Here is a 15,910-nt window from a genome sequence, read left to right on the forward strand (position 1 = left end):
TGGGCTCAAGCAATCCTGGGACTACAGGCATGCCCCACTAGGCTGAGCTATTTTTTTTTTTTTTTTGGTAGACATTGGGTCTCACTATGTTGCCCAGGATGGTCTCTAGCTCCTGACCTCAAGGGATCCTCCCACCTTGACCTCCCAAAATGTTGGGATTACAGGCATGAGCGTCCTTACCCTGCTTCTGTTGGTTTTTCTCCTATCCTTGTTGACTTACTTTTATTTATTTATTTATTTATTTTTCTTTTTGAGACGGAGTCTCGATCTTTCTCCCAGGCCGGATTGCAGTGGCGCGATCTCGGCTCACTGCAAGCTCCGCCCCCGGGTTCACGCCATTCTCCTGCCTCAGCCTCCGGAGTGGCTGGGACTACAGGTGCCCGCCACCACGCCCAGCTAATTTTTTGTATTTTTAATGGAGACGGGGTTTCACCATGTTAGCCAGGATGGTCTCGATCTCCTGACCTCGTGATCCACCCGCCTCGGCCTATCAACGTGCTAGGATTACAGGCATGAACCTCCTTGCCCCGCTTCTGTTGTTTTTTCCTCTTATCCTTGTTGACTTGTTTTTATTTCTTAAATGTAAAATTGATTTAAGGTGCATCCAGAGATGTGCACAGGTTCTTGTGATGGAAGGAACCACGCAGCCCAGGTGAGGCGTCCGTCACAATTTTCAAACACCCCTTTAAGAGGTAGGCATTAACACAGCGCTCCATCCCTTTGGAGGCAGCCCCGGGCTGAGCGCAGGACTCCTAGGTTCCACCAGCCTCGGGGTTTCCAGGAGTCCAAGAGCGGCCAGGGGGTGAGTCCCTGTCCCCGTGCCCCTGACCACGCTCCAATACCTCCCCTGCACCCTCCATCCTCCCCGCCCCCTCCCCCCCCCCCCCCCCCCCCCCCGCCCTCCTGGGCCTTGGCTTGTGCCTGTGAACCGAAGGGGTCATACCTGGGTCTCTGGACAGCTCCCAGGCCTGGACTTCGTTTTCCAGGTTATCACCTTTACTGGTCAACCCATTTTGTTTCACAAGAGCCCAGTGAGTGTTTGACACGAAATAGAGCCTCCGTAAATAGTTGTAGGAATTAGCGTCATTTTACAGTATGGAAACTGAAGCTCCAAGTGAGAGTAACTTACCCCCAAGGTCTCATTGGTGAGAGACGCTGTGGAAGGGCTGCCCTGGCCTGGGTACACAGTAGGCGCTTTGATGCAGGCTCGGGAAGGTCCTGCCTGGTGGGATTGCGCCCTGGGGCACCGCGCACTAGTCGGGGAAGCCCCGGGCAGGGCGTATGTAAATAGCGCGCGAGGAGGCCGCGGATTGGCCGGCCCGGGCGGGGGCGGGGCGTGCCGAGGGGCCAGGGCTGCCAGGTGCGCTGGCAGGGAGAGGTCAGGTGTCCGCGCCCGCCCGCTGGACCTCCAGCCCCGCGCTCTGGCGGCTCCTCCCGGGCGATGCCTCCGCTCTGGGCCCTGCTGGCCCTTGGCTGCCTGCGGTTCGGCTCGGGTAGGCAGGGAAGGGCAGGAGGAGGCTGAGCTCAGAGAAAGGGGGCAACTGTGTCCTGGGGCACCCGCCGCCTGGACCCTGATTCCTGGCGCTGGGGACCCAGATACTACTATTATGAATAATAGTGCTAGCCAACGTTTACGTGCGTCCTCTGGTGGGAATCCGAGGGCTCACGGATGGCTGCAGCCCTGCGATGTGTGTTGCAAGAGAGCAACATGCAGGGGGGCTGCGGGAGGGCAGAGAAGGGACTAGCCCCGGACCCATGGTGACGCCTGGAAGGGGGCAGATAGAGAGATATTTCCGCCGAGGAAAGCACATGGGCAAGGTCATGGAGGTGGGAGACAGCATTTGGCTGTCCTGGGAATTGCCAGTCCTTGGGACCGGCTGGAGTGTGGGATAAGGGGAGCCTGTGGAGGAAGGGGTGAGGCTGGAGACCCAGAAAAGCAAAGCCCAGAACTTCAGGACCTCCCTGCCTTTCCAGAGAGGCTGGACTTCGTCAGGGGGCGCTGGGGGACCATGGAAGGGCCATAGCAGGAGAACGAGACAGCCAGATTTGCATGTGGTGGGGAAGGTGTTACTAGGGTCCAGGTGAGGAAGTTGGGATGGAGGAGGGCTGGGCCCATGGGGCGGAGAGATGCTTCGGAGGGGCAATGGAGTTCTTGGCAACTAAGTGTCTGCAGCAGGGAGAGAAGGCAGCAGTTTGGCCCCACTGCCCCATTTCTGAGCAGGATGACTGGGCAGGGGGCAGTGTCTGAGACAGGTTATGCGGTGGCCCAGGGGTGGGTGAAGCCCAGGGCCTGGCACACGGCAGGTGGTCAGTAACTGCAAGCAGAGTGGGTGTGGACAGTTCTGCCGGGGGTGAGTTCCCATCCTCACTGCCTCCTCCAGCTGTGAACCTGCAGCCCCAACTGGCCAGTGTGACCTTCGCCACCAACAACCCCACACTTACCACTGTGGCCTTGGAAAAGCCTCTCTGCATGTTTGACAGCTCAGAGGCCCTCACTGGCACCCACCAGGTCTACCTGTACGTCCTGGTTGACTCAGGTAAGGGTCCTGCTTCCCTCTGGCTACTCCAAAAGGGGCTTTGACCTGTCTGCAGGGAGGAGGGAAGGAGGCAGGTAGAGGAACCCTCCACGCCTATAGTCGTTTCATTAAACTACCCACGCTCTTTATTAGCATGCCCTGGCTTCCACTCCGGGCCAGCCCTTGGCTGGGTGCTGCAGTCACAGACCTGTCCTTGCTCTGCAGGGACATCCAGTTAGTGAGGGAAGTAATAATACCAGCAATCACTGAGGACCTACACCATACCGGGCACTTTGCACACTGTAGAGCTAATATCTACAACCAGCTTGTAAGGCAGCTATTACCAATCCCCATTACAGAGCACGGAATCAAGGCTCAGAGAGGTGGAATAAGCCGCCTGGAGCTCCCAGAGCTGGAGAGTGAATCCTGATCTCTCTAGTCCCCAAGCCCAAGGTCCTTCCTGAGGCTTCGCAAGGCGGCTCGAGATTGGTGTTTTTGAGGCAAAACCATGGATTTGGACCTGCTGCTCTGGCCCAGCCCTGATCCCTTCCCTGGAGGGGATCCTGAGCTTCTGAGACAAGCCAACATCAACTCTTGCATTTCTAGCTGCCAGTCATTTACAACAGCTCGTTCAGGGCCATCATTTTCTTCTTTCAGCACGTCTTTATTGACTATAAACTAAAGTGCCTGATCTCTGGGCACTGTGAGGAATTTCTCTCCCATTTCATAGAAGACTAGGGTCTGGAGAGGTAGAGTAAGTTGGCCAAAGTCACCCATCTAGTAAGGAGGAGACCTGGGACCTGCCTCCACTTTATTTCCCTTGGTCATATGACCCTCCTTTCCCATTTTACACAAGAGAAAATCCAGGGCTTTCAGCAATGAAGTGACAAAGGTCTGTTGGGAATGGGGGGTTGCAGGAATGTCACAAGATAAGGCGAGAGTCAGACACAGTGCCCAAAGCAGGGAGGTGATCCTTGCCCGTCTCCCACATTGCACTGGGAGGGCAGAGACTAAGCTAGCCCCATGCCTGTGACCCCAGTGCCCAGCACAGGGCTGGGGCAGAAAGGATGATCGGGGCTTTTGATGAATAACTGAGTGAGTGCTGCTGAGCCGGAGTGGCCAGGAGCCTCACTTCCTGCACTGCCTCTGCAGCTGGCTCCAGGAATGCCTCAGTGCAAGACAGCGCCAAGACCCCACTGGGCTCAACGTTCCTACAAACAGAGGGTGGGAGGACAGGTCCCTACAAAGCCATGGCCTTTGACCTGATCCCCTGCAGTGACCTGCCAAGCCTGGATGCCGTTGGGGATGTGTCCCAGGCCTCACAGATCCTGAATGCATACCTGGTCAGGGTGGGCGCCAACAGGACCTGCCTGTGGGACCCCAACTTCCAGGGCCTCTGTAACCCACCCCTGTCGGCAGCCACGGAGTACAGGTGGGTGTAAACAAACTGCTACAGGAAAGCGGCAGTTCCCCAGTCCTGACAAGGGAAAGCAGGGGCAAAGCAGGAGCAGCCACATTTCTCGAGAGCTCATATGCTAAGTGCATCCCAGGTTCCAGGCAGGCTGTGCTGAGCCTCAAGTTCAGAAGGGGCCCCTCTTGGATTGATGTTCTGCAACTACCATCTTGGAATTCTTTTTTTTTTTTTTTTTGAGACGGAGTTTTGCCATCTCCCAGGCTGGAGTACAGTGGCACGATCTCAGCTTGCTACAACCTCCACCTCCCAGGTTCACATGATTCTCCTGCCTCAGCCTCCCGAGTAGCTAAGATTACAGGTGCATACCAGCACGCCCAGCTAATTTTTGGGGTTTTTAGTACAGATGGGGTTTCACCATGTTGGTCAAGCTGGTCTCGAACCCCTGACCTCAAATGATCCACCTGCCTTGGCCTCCTCCATAGTGCTGGGATTACGGACGTGAGCCACCATGCCTGGCCCATCTTGAAATTCTTTTTTTTTTTTTTTTTTTTTTTTTGAGACGGAGTCTCCCTCTGTCACCCAGGCTGGAGTGCAGTGGCTGGATCTCAGCTCAGTGCAAGCTCCACCTCCCGGGTTTACCCTCCCGGGTTTACCCCATTCTCCTGCCTCAGCCTCCCGAGTAGCTGGGACTACAGGCGTCCGCCACCTCGCCCGGCTAGTTTTGTTTTGTTTTTTTTTTTTAGTAGAGACGGGGTTTCACCGTGTTAGCCAGGATGGTCTCGATCTCCTGACCTCGTGATCCGCCCGTCTCGGCCTCCCAAAGTGCTGGGACTACAGGCTTGAGCCACCGCACCCAGCCGAAATTCTTAATTGTTGAACAAGGGCCCACATTTTCATTTTGCTCTGGGCCCTACAAATTATGCAGCTGGCCCTGGCCCATCTACATGTGTGGAAGTCACCCACCCAAACCCCTTCGTCTTACAGGAAAGGAAACTGTGCCAGAGAGGGAAGGTTGCCCAGTGGAAAGCTGGGGCCCAGCGTGAACAGAAACCCTACCAAAGCCTTGCCATCCGCAGCCTCAACGGAGTTTCGCTCTTGTTGCCCAGGCTGGAGTGCAATGGTGCAATCTTGGCTCACCACAACCTCCGCCTCCTGGGTTCAAGAGATTCTCCTGCCTCAGTCTCCCAAGTAGCTGGGATTACAGGCATGCGCCACCATGCCCGGCTACTTTTGTACTTTTAGTAAAGACAGGGTTTCTCCGTGTTGGTCAGGCTGGTCTCGAACTCCCAACCTCAGGTGATCCGCCCGCCTCGGCCTCCCAAAATGCTGGGCTTACAGGCATGAGCCCTCGCACCTGGCCTGGGTGAGACTTCAAGGATCTTAATTTTTATTTGCATGTTAAGCTACAGGTTGTAGATGTCTTTGTCATCAGAACATCCATCATTTTAAAGTGACTGTGTATGAGACCTTAAGTAGGCTGTGACTATTTTGTACTGCATTGCCCAGTCTTCTTCTGTGATTAGTAATACTTGTTGTGGGGTTTCTGCGCTTAAAATATACCTCCTGTACAAGGGCAGCAGGGTTTATGATGGATATTATTCCAGTTTTTTTTTTCTTTTTCTTTTTCTTTTCTTTTCTTTTCTTTTTTTTTTTTTTTTTTTTGAGACAGGGTCTTATTCTGTGTCCAGGCTAGAGGGTAGTGATGCAATCTCATCTCCCTGCGCCCTCTGTCTCTGAGGGATCCTGTGGCCTTGGCCCCCTAAAGTGTTGGGATTACAGGTGTGAGCCACCGCATCCAGCCTCAGCTTTTTTCTTTTTTCTTTCTTGCTTTATTTTTTATTTATTTATATTTTTTTGAGACAGAGTCTTGCTCTGTCACCCAGGCTGGAGTGCAATGGTGTGATCTTGGCTCACTGCAACCTCTGCCTCCTGGGTTCAAGTGATTCTCCCGCCTCAGCCTCCTGAGTAGCTAGGATTACAGGTGCCTGTCACCATGCCCAGCTAATTTTTGTATTTTTAGTAGAGACGGGGTTTTGCCATGTTGGCCAGGCTGGTCCCGAACTCCTGACCTCAGGTGATGTGCCCATCTTGGCCTCCCAAAGTGTTGGGATTACAGGTGTAAGCCACCACACCCAGCCTCAGCCTTTTTCTTTTTAAGTTTTCTTTGTGATGCCAAGGAGTAGGCTTGGAGTAGTGGAAGGCAGAAATGCAAGGAAGATAGATGCATTAGTGCTCAGCAACTATACCACGTGTGTTACATGGAGGAAAGAAATGGAGGGGGCCGGGCGCGGTGGCTCAAGCCTGTAATCCCAGCACTTTGGGAGGCCGAGATGGGCAGATCACAAGGTCAGGAGATTGAGACCATCCTGGCTAACACGGTGAAACCCCGTCTCTACTAAAAAATACAAAAAAATAGCCGGGCGAGGTGGCGGGCGCCTGTAGTCCCAGCTACTCGGGAGGCTGAGGCAGGAGAATGGCGTAAACCTGGGAGGCGGAGCTTGCAGTGAGCTGAGATCCGGCCACTGCACTCCAGCCTGGGCGACAGAGCGAGACTCCGTCTCAAAAAAAAAAAAAAAAAAAGAAATGGAGGGGAGCTCTAAGAGGCAGCACCTAGAAGAGCGGCTTCCTACTCTGAAGGCTTCATGGATGGAGGAGGTGGCAGCTAAGCTGGGGAAGGGTACAGGGGGTCCTATTGGCCAAGCTCAGCACTGTCCTGTTGCCCAGAGCCCACTCAGTAGCTGTTTATATTTCCATCTCCTGGAAGGAACCCCCCACCGTCTCCCACCTCTAGGCCATCCTATGTTTTCCCACCGCCTCCCTGTGGCTGGGGCTCACAGGAAGCGTAAAAGTCACCCTGGCTCCATCTCCTTCCAGGTTCAAGTATGTCCTGGTCAATATGTCTACGGGCTTGGTGGAAGACCAGACCCTGTGGTCGGACCCCATCCGCACCAACCAGCGTAAGTGGTGGGCCGTGGTGGGGGTGATGCTCAAGGGGACCCGAGAAGGCAGGGCCAGGCACGGCGGTGAGAATCAAGGCTCATCTGTTCCTGTGAAAGCCTCCCAGGCCAGGCGGTGATGAGTAAAATGCTCCTCAAAGCCGTTGATCCAGGCCAGGCGTGGTGGCTCACACCTGTAATCCCAGCCTTTGGGAGGCTGAGGCAGGTGGATCACGAGGTCAGGAGATCGAGACCATCCTAGCTGACCCGGCGAAACCCCGTCTCTACTAAAAATACAAAAACATAATTAGCCGGGCGTGGTGGGGGCACCTGTAGTTCCAGCTACTCTGGAGGCTAAGGTGGGAGAATAGCGTGAACCCGGGAGGCAGAGCTTGCAGTGAGCCGAGATTGCGCCACTGCATTCCAGCCTGGGTGACAGAGTGAGACTCCATCTCAAAAAAAAAAAAATACAAAAATCAGCTGGGCGTAGTGGTGCGTGCCTATAATCCCAGCTACTCGGGAGGCTGAGGCAGGAGAATTGCTTGAACCAGGGAGTCGGAGGTTGCAATGAGCCAAGATCATGCCACAGCACTCCAGCCTGGTGACAGAGCTAGACTCTGTCTCAAAAAAAAAAAAAAAAAGGGTCGTTAAACTTGGAACTTCCTCCTTCCTCCTTTCCATCCTTGAGGGCCAGGCGTGGGAACAGATCAAGGTGGAGGCCTTGGTGGCATTTGGGCTGCGGATGGGTGTAAGTGGATCAAAGCTGGCCCATCCCTCCATCTCTCCAGCCCTTGCAGTGGGTTGGCCTCAAAGGCTCGCGGAGCTGACCCGGCATTTAGGTCCTAGCCAGCCCCTTTGCTAAATCCTCATAGCAGCAAGCACCAGTGGCCAGGTGAGATGGCTCCAAGGCCTAAAACTAAGATAGTGAAGGCAGCAAGGAACGAGTCCGCCTCCCCGCACTCCTACTCCTTAGCACCTGGGCAGCTGTCCTGGGGGTGGAACGCCAGGGTCCTGCCCCGTTCCTTGCTCCGCAGAGACCCAAAGTTTATACGGAGTCTTGTCTGCTGAACGGCAGGGGTCATGCCAGGGACTCTGATGGTAATTTTGAGTGAATGATACCCTAACTGAAGACCCCCTCCCGCCACACCTTAGCCCCTAAGACGAGGCTGTCTGGCAGGATGGGTGTCAGGGGGCTGTGCATTTTACCTGCAGAGCCTCCTGCCGTGCCCGTGTGCACCCCCCAGGGGTGTGGGGGGCTCCGAAAGGTTGCCTGAGGTCACACACAAGTGGGTGGTAGAAAGCCTTGTGTGTGTGTATGTGGGTGCCTGTGCCTGTTGTGGTATGTGTGTGTGTGTGTGTGTTTGTGTTGTGTGTGGTGTGTGGTATCCGTATAATGTGCATGTAGTTTACGGTGTTGTGAGTGGTGTGTGAGTGTGAGAATGTGTGCGGTATGTGGTGTGTGGAGAGTATGTGAGGAATGTGGTGTGGGTGAGTGTGACAGTGTGTGGCGTATACCAGGGGTCCCCAACCCCTGGGCCACGGACCGGTACCAGTCCCTGGTCTGTTAGTAATGGGGCCGCACAGCAGGAGGTGAGCATCTGCATTTGCAGCCGCTCCCTGTGGCTCGCATTACTGCCTGAGCTCCGCCTCCTGTCAGGTCAGCAGTGGCATTAGAGTGTCACAGGAGTGTGAACCGTGTTGTGAACTGCGCATGCCAGGGATCAGGTTGCATGCTGCTCATGAGAATCTAATGCCTGATGATCTGTCACTGTCTCCCATCACTCCGGATGGGACTGTCTAGTTGCAGGAAAACAAGCTCAGGGCTCCCACTGATCCTACATGACGATGAGTTGTGCAATCATTTTATTATATATGGCAATGTAATAATAATAGAAATAAAGTGCACAATAAATGGAATGTGCTTGAATCATCCCGAAACCACCCCCAGCCCACTCCCATCTGCAGAAAACCTGTCTTCCCTAAAACCGATCCCTGGTGCCAAAAAGGTTGGGGACTGCTGGTATATGTGGTGTGTGGTGGGGGTGTGTGTGTGAATATGAGGCTGTGTGTGGTATGTGTGGTTAGTGTGAGAGTAGGTGTGGTGTGTGAGTGTAGGTGTGGGGTGTGTGTGTGGTGTGGGTGGTGTATGTGGTGTGTGGTGGGGATGTGTGTGAATATGAGGGTGTGTGTGGTTAGTGTGAGAGTATGTGTGGTGTGGTGAGAGTGTTTGGTGTGGGTGGTGTATGCGTGTGTGTGGTTTATGGGGTGTGGTATGTATGGGAGAGTGTGTGGTGTGTGAGTTTGAGAATGTGTGTGGTGTGTGATACGTGTGGTATATGTGTGGGTGGGGTGTGTGTGTGTGGTGTGCGGTATGTATGTATGAGCATATGTGTGGTGTCTGTAGTGCATGTGTCAGTGTGAAAGTGTGGGAGTGTGAGCATGTATGGTATGTGTGGTGTATGTGAGAGTGTGTATGATGTGTGTGGTGTGTGTGGTATGTGTGTGATGTGTGGAATGTGTGTGGTACATGGTACATGTGTGTGGTATGTGGTGTGTGAGTGTGAGTTGGTGTGTGGTGTGAGTTGGTGTCTGTGGTATGGTGTGTGTGGTATGTGGTATGTGTCTGGTGTGTGGTGTGTGGTGTGTGCGTGTATGTGTGGTGTGTGGTGTGTGGTGCATGGTGTGTGGTACATGGTGTGTGCCAGAGTGTGCATGAGTGTGATTTGGTGTGTGTCATGCGTGGTACATGGTGTGTGTGGTGTGTGGGGTGTGTGTGAGTGTGTGTGAGTTGGCCTGTGTGGTATGTGGTGTGATATGTGTGGTATGTGGTGTGTGTGTGAATTGGTGTGTGGTGTGTGGTGTGTGTGGTGCGTGAGTTGGTGTGTGGTACGTGTGTGCTATGTGGTGTGTGACAGTGCATGTGGTGTGTGTGTGGTGTATGTGAGAGTGTGTATTATGTGTGTGGTGTGTGTGGTGTGAGAGTGTGGCAGTGTGTGTGTGTTTCAGTTGGTGTGTGGTGTGTGGTGTAGTGTGTGAGTGTGAGTGTGTGTGAGTTGCTGTGTGGTATGTGAGTGTGAGAGTGTGTGTGAGTTGGTATGTGTGCTGTGTGGTGTGTTAGAGTGTGGCAGTGTGTGTGTGTGGGTTTGAGTTGGTGTGTGGTGCATGAGTGTGACTGTGTGTGTGTGAGTTGGTATGTGTGGTGTATGGTGTGTGAGTTGGTATGTGTGGTGTGTGGCGTGTGTGTGAGTTGGTATGTGTGGTGTGGTGTGTGTGTGAGTTGGTATGTGTGGTGTGTGGTGTGTGTGTGAGTTGGTATGTGTGGTGTGTGGTGTGTGGTGTGTGTGTGAGTTGGTGTGTGTGGTGTGTGGTGTGTGTGTGAGTTGGTATGTGTGGTGTGTGGTGTGTGGTGTGTGTGAGTTGGTATGTGTGGTGTGTGGTGTGTGTGAGTTGGTATGTGTGGTGTGTGGTGTGTGTGTGAGTTGGTATGTGTGGTGTGTGGTGTGTGGTGTGTGTGTGAGTTGGTGTGTGTGGTGTGTGGTGTGTGTGTGGTGTGTGGTGTGTGTGTCAGTTGGTATGTGTGGTGTGTGGTGTGTGTGAGTTGGTATGTGTGGTGTGTGGTGTGTGTGTGAGTTGGTATGTGTGGTGTGTGGTGTGTGGTGTGTGTGAGTTGGTATGTGTGGTGTGTGGTGTGTGTGTGAGTTGGTGTGTGTGGTGTGTGAGTGTGGCAGTGTGTGTGAGTTGGTGTGTGTGGTGTGTGGTGTGTGTGTGAGTTGGTATGTGTGGTGTGTGGTGTGTGTGTGAGTTGGTATGTGTGGTGTGTGGTGTGTGAGGGCGGCAGTGTGTGTGGCTGGGGTGACTCCTCCCATCTTCACTCCTGCCCGCCCCTCCTGTGGCATTCCTACTCAGTGTGATTTCACTGAAACAGCCTTGGAACCCTTGGGACTAAGAGTCCTGAGCCCAAGACCAGCCTCTGCCCCTCACTGCTGTGTGAGCCATTATGGACCTCGGTTTCCTCATCTGAGAAGAGGGGAGAAGAATTATTGAAGGGCCTCCACGGCAGGGTTCCTTCCGCAGGCAGAAGCACAAGGCCCAGTTCTCTTGGGGGAGGACCGCGGGGCCCGTCTGGGGGACAGCATACACTTCAGGACCAGGCGGGCCCGTCTTGAGCCTGGATTCTGCATGTTCTTGGCTGGGGACTCAGGCTCCCTGAGCGCAGTGAGTGATCTCCAGGGTGGGGTCTCCAGGGAACCTGCCTGGAACAGTAGCTGCAAGTGGCTGGCTGCAGTAGGACCTATACATCATCTGTTCACATCGTTCCAAAGGGCGACGCCAGCCCCAGAAGAGTGACAGCCACCGTCCACCTGGCCCCGTCAGACCAGGGCCCTTTGCCTCATCTTTGTTTATAATCCATATGTCATCCATCTCACTAGAAGACTCGAGTCAGTTTATGATTTAAAATTATACAAAGCCCGGGTGCTCTGGTGGCTCACACCTGTAATCCCAACACATTGGGAGGCTAAAGCGGGAGGATTGCTTGAGCCCAAGAGTTCAAGACCAAACTGGGCAACATGGTGAAACCCATCTCTACAAAAAAAAAAGTACAACAAATTAGATGGGTGTGGTGGCGTGCACCTGTAGTCCCAGCTACTTGGGAGGCTGGGGTGGGAGGATTGCTTGAGCCTGGGAGTTTGAGGCTGCAGTGAGCCAGGATGGCACCACTGCACTCATGCCTGGGTGACAGAGCAAGACTCTGTCTCAAAAACAATAACCTAAAATAATGCAAAAAAAAAAAAAAAAAAAAAAAAAAAAAAGAAGAGTTAAAAGAGGAAGTCGGCCGGGCGCAGTGGCTCAAGCCTGTAATCCCAGCACTTTGGGAGGCCGAGATGGGTGGATCACGAGGTCAGGAGATCGAGATCATCCTGGCTAACACAGTGAAACCCCGTCTCTACTAAAAAATACAAAAAACTAGCCGGGCAAGGTGGCAGCGCCTGTAGTCCCAGCTACTCGGGAGGCTGAGGCAGGAGAATGGCGTGAACCCGGGAGGCGGAGCTTGCAGTGAGCTGAGATCCGGCCACTGCACTCCAGCCTGGGCTACAGAGCGAAACTCCGTCTCAAAAAAAAAAAAAAAAAAAAAGAGGAAGTGGCCAGAAACACACAAAAGAAAGTTGGGAAGTGGAATGTGCGGAAAACAAGGTAATTGTGCCTAAAACCTGAGAGAAGTTGCTGCACTGGGTCCCAGGGTGATCCCTGGATCCCCGGCAGCCAGGGCGGGGGAGACACCTGCCACCTCCTGGGAGAAGGCTGAGGGTGGCGCTGTGTCTGGGGAGTAATCAGGCTGCATCCCACCACAGTCACCCCATACTCGGCGATCGACACGTGGCCAGGCCGGCGGAGCGGAGGCATGATTGTGATCACTTCCATCCTGGGCTCCCTGCCCTTCTTTCTACTTGTGGGTTTTGCTGGTGCCATTGTCCTCAGCCTCGTGTAAGTACCCAGCTGGGAGGGCTGGACCCCAGGGACACGCCAGACACATTCGGCTTGCAGGGACTCAGCAGCAGGGTCCTCCAAGGCAGGGGACAGCCCGGAAGGCAAGGAAGCTACCCTCTGCCCTGTGGGTGGGGTCTGGTGAAGAGGGAGCAGAGTCCTGGGATTTCAAAGCAGGAGGACCATCGAAGTCAAGTTGCTTAGCTGGGAAGGGTGGGGCTCAGCACCTGGGCTTTTGGGCAGACGGCCAATTCAGATCTTAGCTCTGACACTCAGAGTTATGCAACCTTAGATATGGCTTACTGTCCTTCTATTCTTCAGTTTCCCCATCTGGAAAATGGAAATAATAAATATTAGTCATCTCACGGAGTTGTGAAGGTTGAGTGGAATAATCTCTATAAAGTTTCTAGAGCAGCGCCTGGGAACTCAACAAGTATTTCCTTTCATTGTCATTATAATACACCCACTTGTAGTACAGAGGGGGAAACTGAGGCCCAGAGGGGGTCAGAGTGGCCCAAGGCGACACAGCCTGCAGACCAGAACCCAGAGTTGGGGTCCTAGAACCTGGGACTCGGGACTCCACTGACACCTCTGATTTGTGTCGGCTTTGGATGAGAGTGGTGTACCAGAGTTAGCAGGGCTGTGGGTGGGGAAAGCAGGTGAGCCCACAATCCACTAACCCCTGGGAAGACCAGGCAGCAGACAAACCAAGGTACTGTAGGAATCCAGAGGAGGGCAGGGCGGGTGCTGCCTGGAGCATCAGGGTGGCCTTCCTGCAGGGTCAGTGTGAGCAAACTCTCATTGGCAGAGTCCTTCTCAGTGAGAGGCAGGGAGGCCCAGGGGACTTTGAAGACCCAGAGAGGTCCCAGTGTGGGTAGGGGTGGAGCAGATAGAAAAGTTTCTTGGAGTAAGTATAATTAAGTGGATCCATGGAAACCAGCCAGGCAGGAAAAGATAGGTGGGGTGGGTGTGGGTGGAGATCGAATGAGGGAGGAGGCTGAGAACTTGCAAATCAGGTTGGTGGACTGTGGGCTTCCCTGTCTTCCCCACCCACAACCCTGCTAACCCTGGTACACTCCCCGGGAGACCTGGAGTCCTCATCCAAAGCCGACACAAATCAGAGGTGTCAGTGGAGTCCCGAGTCCCGGGTTCTAGGTCCTCAACTCTGGGTTCTGGTCGCAGGCTGTGTCACCTTTGACATTTAATGACGAATGACTCTGACGTTTAAGTTAATAAAAACAATAGATGATATCAGCCTCCCAGAAACTGTGCCTGGCTGCACCTGGGAGCAGTCAGAACATGGCAATGTCCCTCCTTCCTTTTGGGCAGTACCCTAATCTGGCACTGAAGAGCCCGTTATCTGAATTTAGCCCAGCTTTTCCATGTATCCCTCCTGCTACCCCCACTCTGTTCCGGCTCCAGCTGCACCAACTCTGATCTGCACTATTGCTCCAGATACTCCTCAGCCCTTCATGCTTCACACCTGCCTGCCATGTGCTGACCCCACACCTGAATGCCTTTCTCTACCCTAACACTCCTCTTTTTTTTTTTTTTTTTTTTTTTGAGACAGAGTTTCGCGCTTGTTGCCCAAGCTGGAGTGCAATGGTGCTATCTCGGCTCACTGCAACCTCCGCCTCCCAGGTTCAAGCGATTCTCTTGCCTCAGCCTCCTGAGTAGCTGGGATTACAGGCATGCACCACCATGCCCAGCTATTTTTTTTTGTATTTTTAGTAGAGACAGGATTTCACCATGTTGGCCAGGCTGGTATCGAACTCCTGACCTCAGGCAATCCACCTGCCTCGGCCTCCCAAAGTGCTGGGATTACAGATGTGAGCCACTGTGCCCAGCCCACACTCCTTCGTTAGGGCCACATGAGCTGCCGCCTCCTCCAGGAAGCCTTCCTGCAGCTCCCCCCTGCGTTCGTCCATGCTGCGTGGTCATTGTTGCAGTCAGTCTCCCCCTGCAACCTTAGCTCTTTGGGAACATGGGACAATGGCCTCAAATTGTCCAGCTTCCAGTAAGACCTATGCGTTGTTCACATCGTTCCAAAAGGTGGACCTCTTCCTTATTCCCAGTGCCTGGCACAGGGTCAGTGCTCCAGAAAGATGGGTAGATTGAGTTCATGTCTACGAAGACAACATCTGTGAAAGCGATGTCTGACTATGAAGGTCCTCAAGCAGCTAAAGGAGTTTGGGTTTGCTCTGCTCCCCTAATCCTGGGTCTCTCCATCCCCTTGGACAGGGACACGGGGAGTTCTGACGGGGAAATGACTCACGACTCCCAGATCACTCAGGAGGCTGTTCCCAAGTCACTGGGGGACTCAGAGTCTTCCTACACGTCCGTGAACCGGGGGCCGCCGCTGGACAGGACTGAGCCATATTCCAGCAAGCTCCAGGACTGAGCCCAGCGCCACCCCTGGGCAGCAGTATCCTCCTCTCTGGCCTTGCCCCAGTCCCTGCAGCGGTGGTTGTCACACCCTGACTTCAGGGAAGGTGAAACAGGGCTTGTCCCTCCAACTGCAGGAAAACCCTTAATAAAATCTTCCGATGATTTCTAGTTCAGTAACTACTTACAGAAGAATGAGTGAGAAGGTGTATGAATGAATGAGTCAATGTCAAACTGAGGGCTTGGATTGTTTCTCTACAGGGTGGGTGGGAGCAGGGGACTAATTTTCAGTCAAGGCTACAGCATGTGAGTTGCCAGGCAGTGGCACATGCCTGTAGTCCCAGGGACTCAGGAGGCTGAAGTGGGAGGATCACTTGAGGCCAGGAGGGCAGGGCTGCAATGAGCTATGATCATGCCATTGCACTCCAGCCTGGGCAACACAGCAAGATACTGTCTCAAAAAACAGACAGGCTGGGTGCAGTGGCTCATGCCTATAATACCCGTACTTTGGGAGTCTGAGGTGGGTGGATCACCTGAGGTCAGGAGTACAAGACCAGCCTGACCAACATGATGAAACCCTGTCTCTACTAAAAAATACAAAATTAGCTAGGTGTGGTGGCGCATGCCTGTAATCCCAGCTACTCAGGAGACTGAGGCAGGAGAATCTCTTGAACCTGGGAGGCAGAGGTTGCAGTGAGCCGAGATCGTGCCATTGCACTCCAGCCTGGGCAACAAGAACAAAACTCTGCCTCAAAAAACAAACAAAAAACCAAGTTGGTTGACCCTCCCTTACCCCTGAAGCCTCTAGTCTCGGTCTTCTCATCTATAACATGGGCTGGTGGAAATGGTGAAATTCCGAGGCCATGCACGCCTGACTAGCAAAAGGGAAGAGCTGCCCAGCCCCCCTTCCCCAGGCCTCAGTGCACTCCCACTCCAGCAGGAAGACCGGAGGATGGTGAATGAGGCACAGCCACAGAAGCACCCCGATGGGCCGAGGCTGCCGGATGCCTGGGAGGGGCACCGGGTCAGCCTGGGGGGTGAAAGGGCTGTCCCAGTCTAGGGTCTCCATTCAAAAGCTTCAGCTCTCTCTTCGAGCCAGGCAGGAAGACTGCTTCCCCATTGAGTGTGCAAGACAAAATCACGGTCCGTCTTCCTGTTGCTGAAGGAAGATGTGG

General features: G+C 53.8%; 1 protein-coding gene across 2 annotated transcripts; it reads left to right on the forward strand.

The window, feature by feature from the left end:
* The first annotated feature begins 718 nt into the window (after positions 1–718).
* LOC105464289 (uroplakin 3A) lies at positions 719–14,906 on the forward strand. 2 transcript variants are annotated; one of them, XM_071080963.1, is made up of 6 exons: positions 719–802; positions 2,382–2,537; positions 3,669–3,948; positions 6,805–6,887; positions 12,218–12,350; positions 14,592–14,906. In XM_071080963.1, exons 2-6 carry the CDS (start codon positions 2,471–2,473, stop codon positions 14,749–14,751), a joined length of 723 nt encoding a protein of 240 aa, XP_070937064.1. In that variant the 5' UTR covers positions 719–802; positions 2,382–2,470; the 3' UTR covers positions 14,752–14,906. The 2 variants fall into 2 exon arrangements, with proteins under 2 accessions (XP_070937064.1, XP_011710330.1); XM_011712028.2 differs by lacking the exon at positions 719–802 and adding an exon at positions 1,377–1,493.
* The last annotated feature ends 1,004 nt before the right edge of the window (positions 14,907–15,910 follow it).

Source organism: Macaca nemestrina, chromosome 15, assembly GCF_043159975.1.
Source record: "Macaca nemestrina isolate mMacNem1 chromosome 15, mMacNem.hap1, whole genome shotgun sequence".
Lineage (NCBI taxonomy): Eukaryota > Metazoa > Chordata > Mammalia > Primates > Cercopithecidae > Macaca > Macaca nemestrina.

What these genes read in the sequence shown, in the direction of transcription:
- LOC105464289 (XM_011712028.2), top strand. Translation starts at nt 1,442, where the DNA reads ATGCCTCCGCTCTGGGCCCTGCTGGCCCTTGGCTGCCTGCGGTTCGGC. An exon ending in GTACGTCCTGGTTGACTCAG is followed by an intron (nt 2,538 to 3,668) that starts GTAAGGGTCCTG and finishes CTGCCTCTGCAG; the next exon opens with CTGGCTCCAGGAATGCCTCA. An exon ending in CCCCATCCGCACCAACCAGC is followed by an intron (nt 6,888 to 12,217) that starts GTAAGTGGTGGG and finishes ATCCCACCACAG; the next exon opens with TCACCCCATACTCGGCGATC.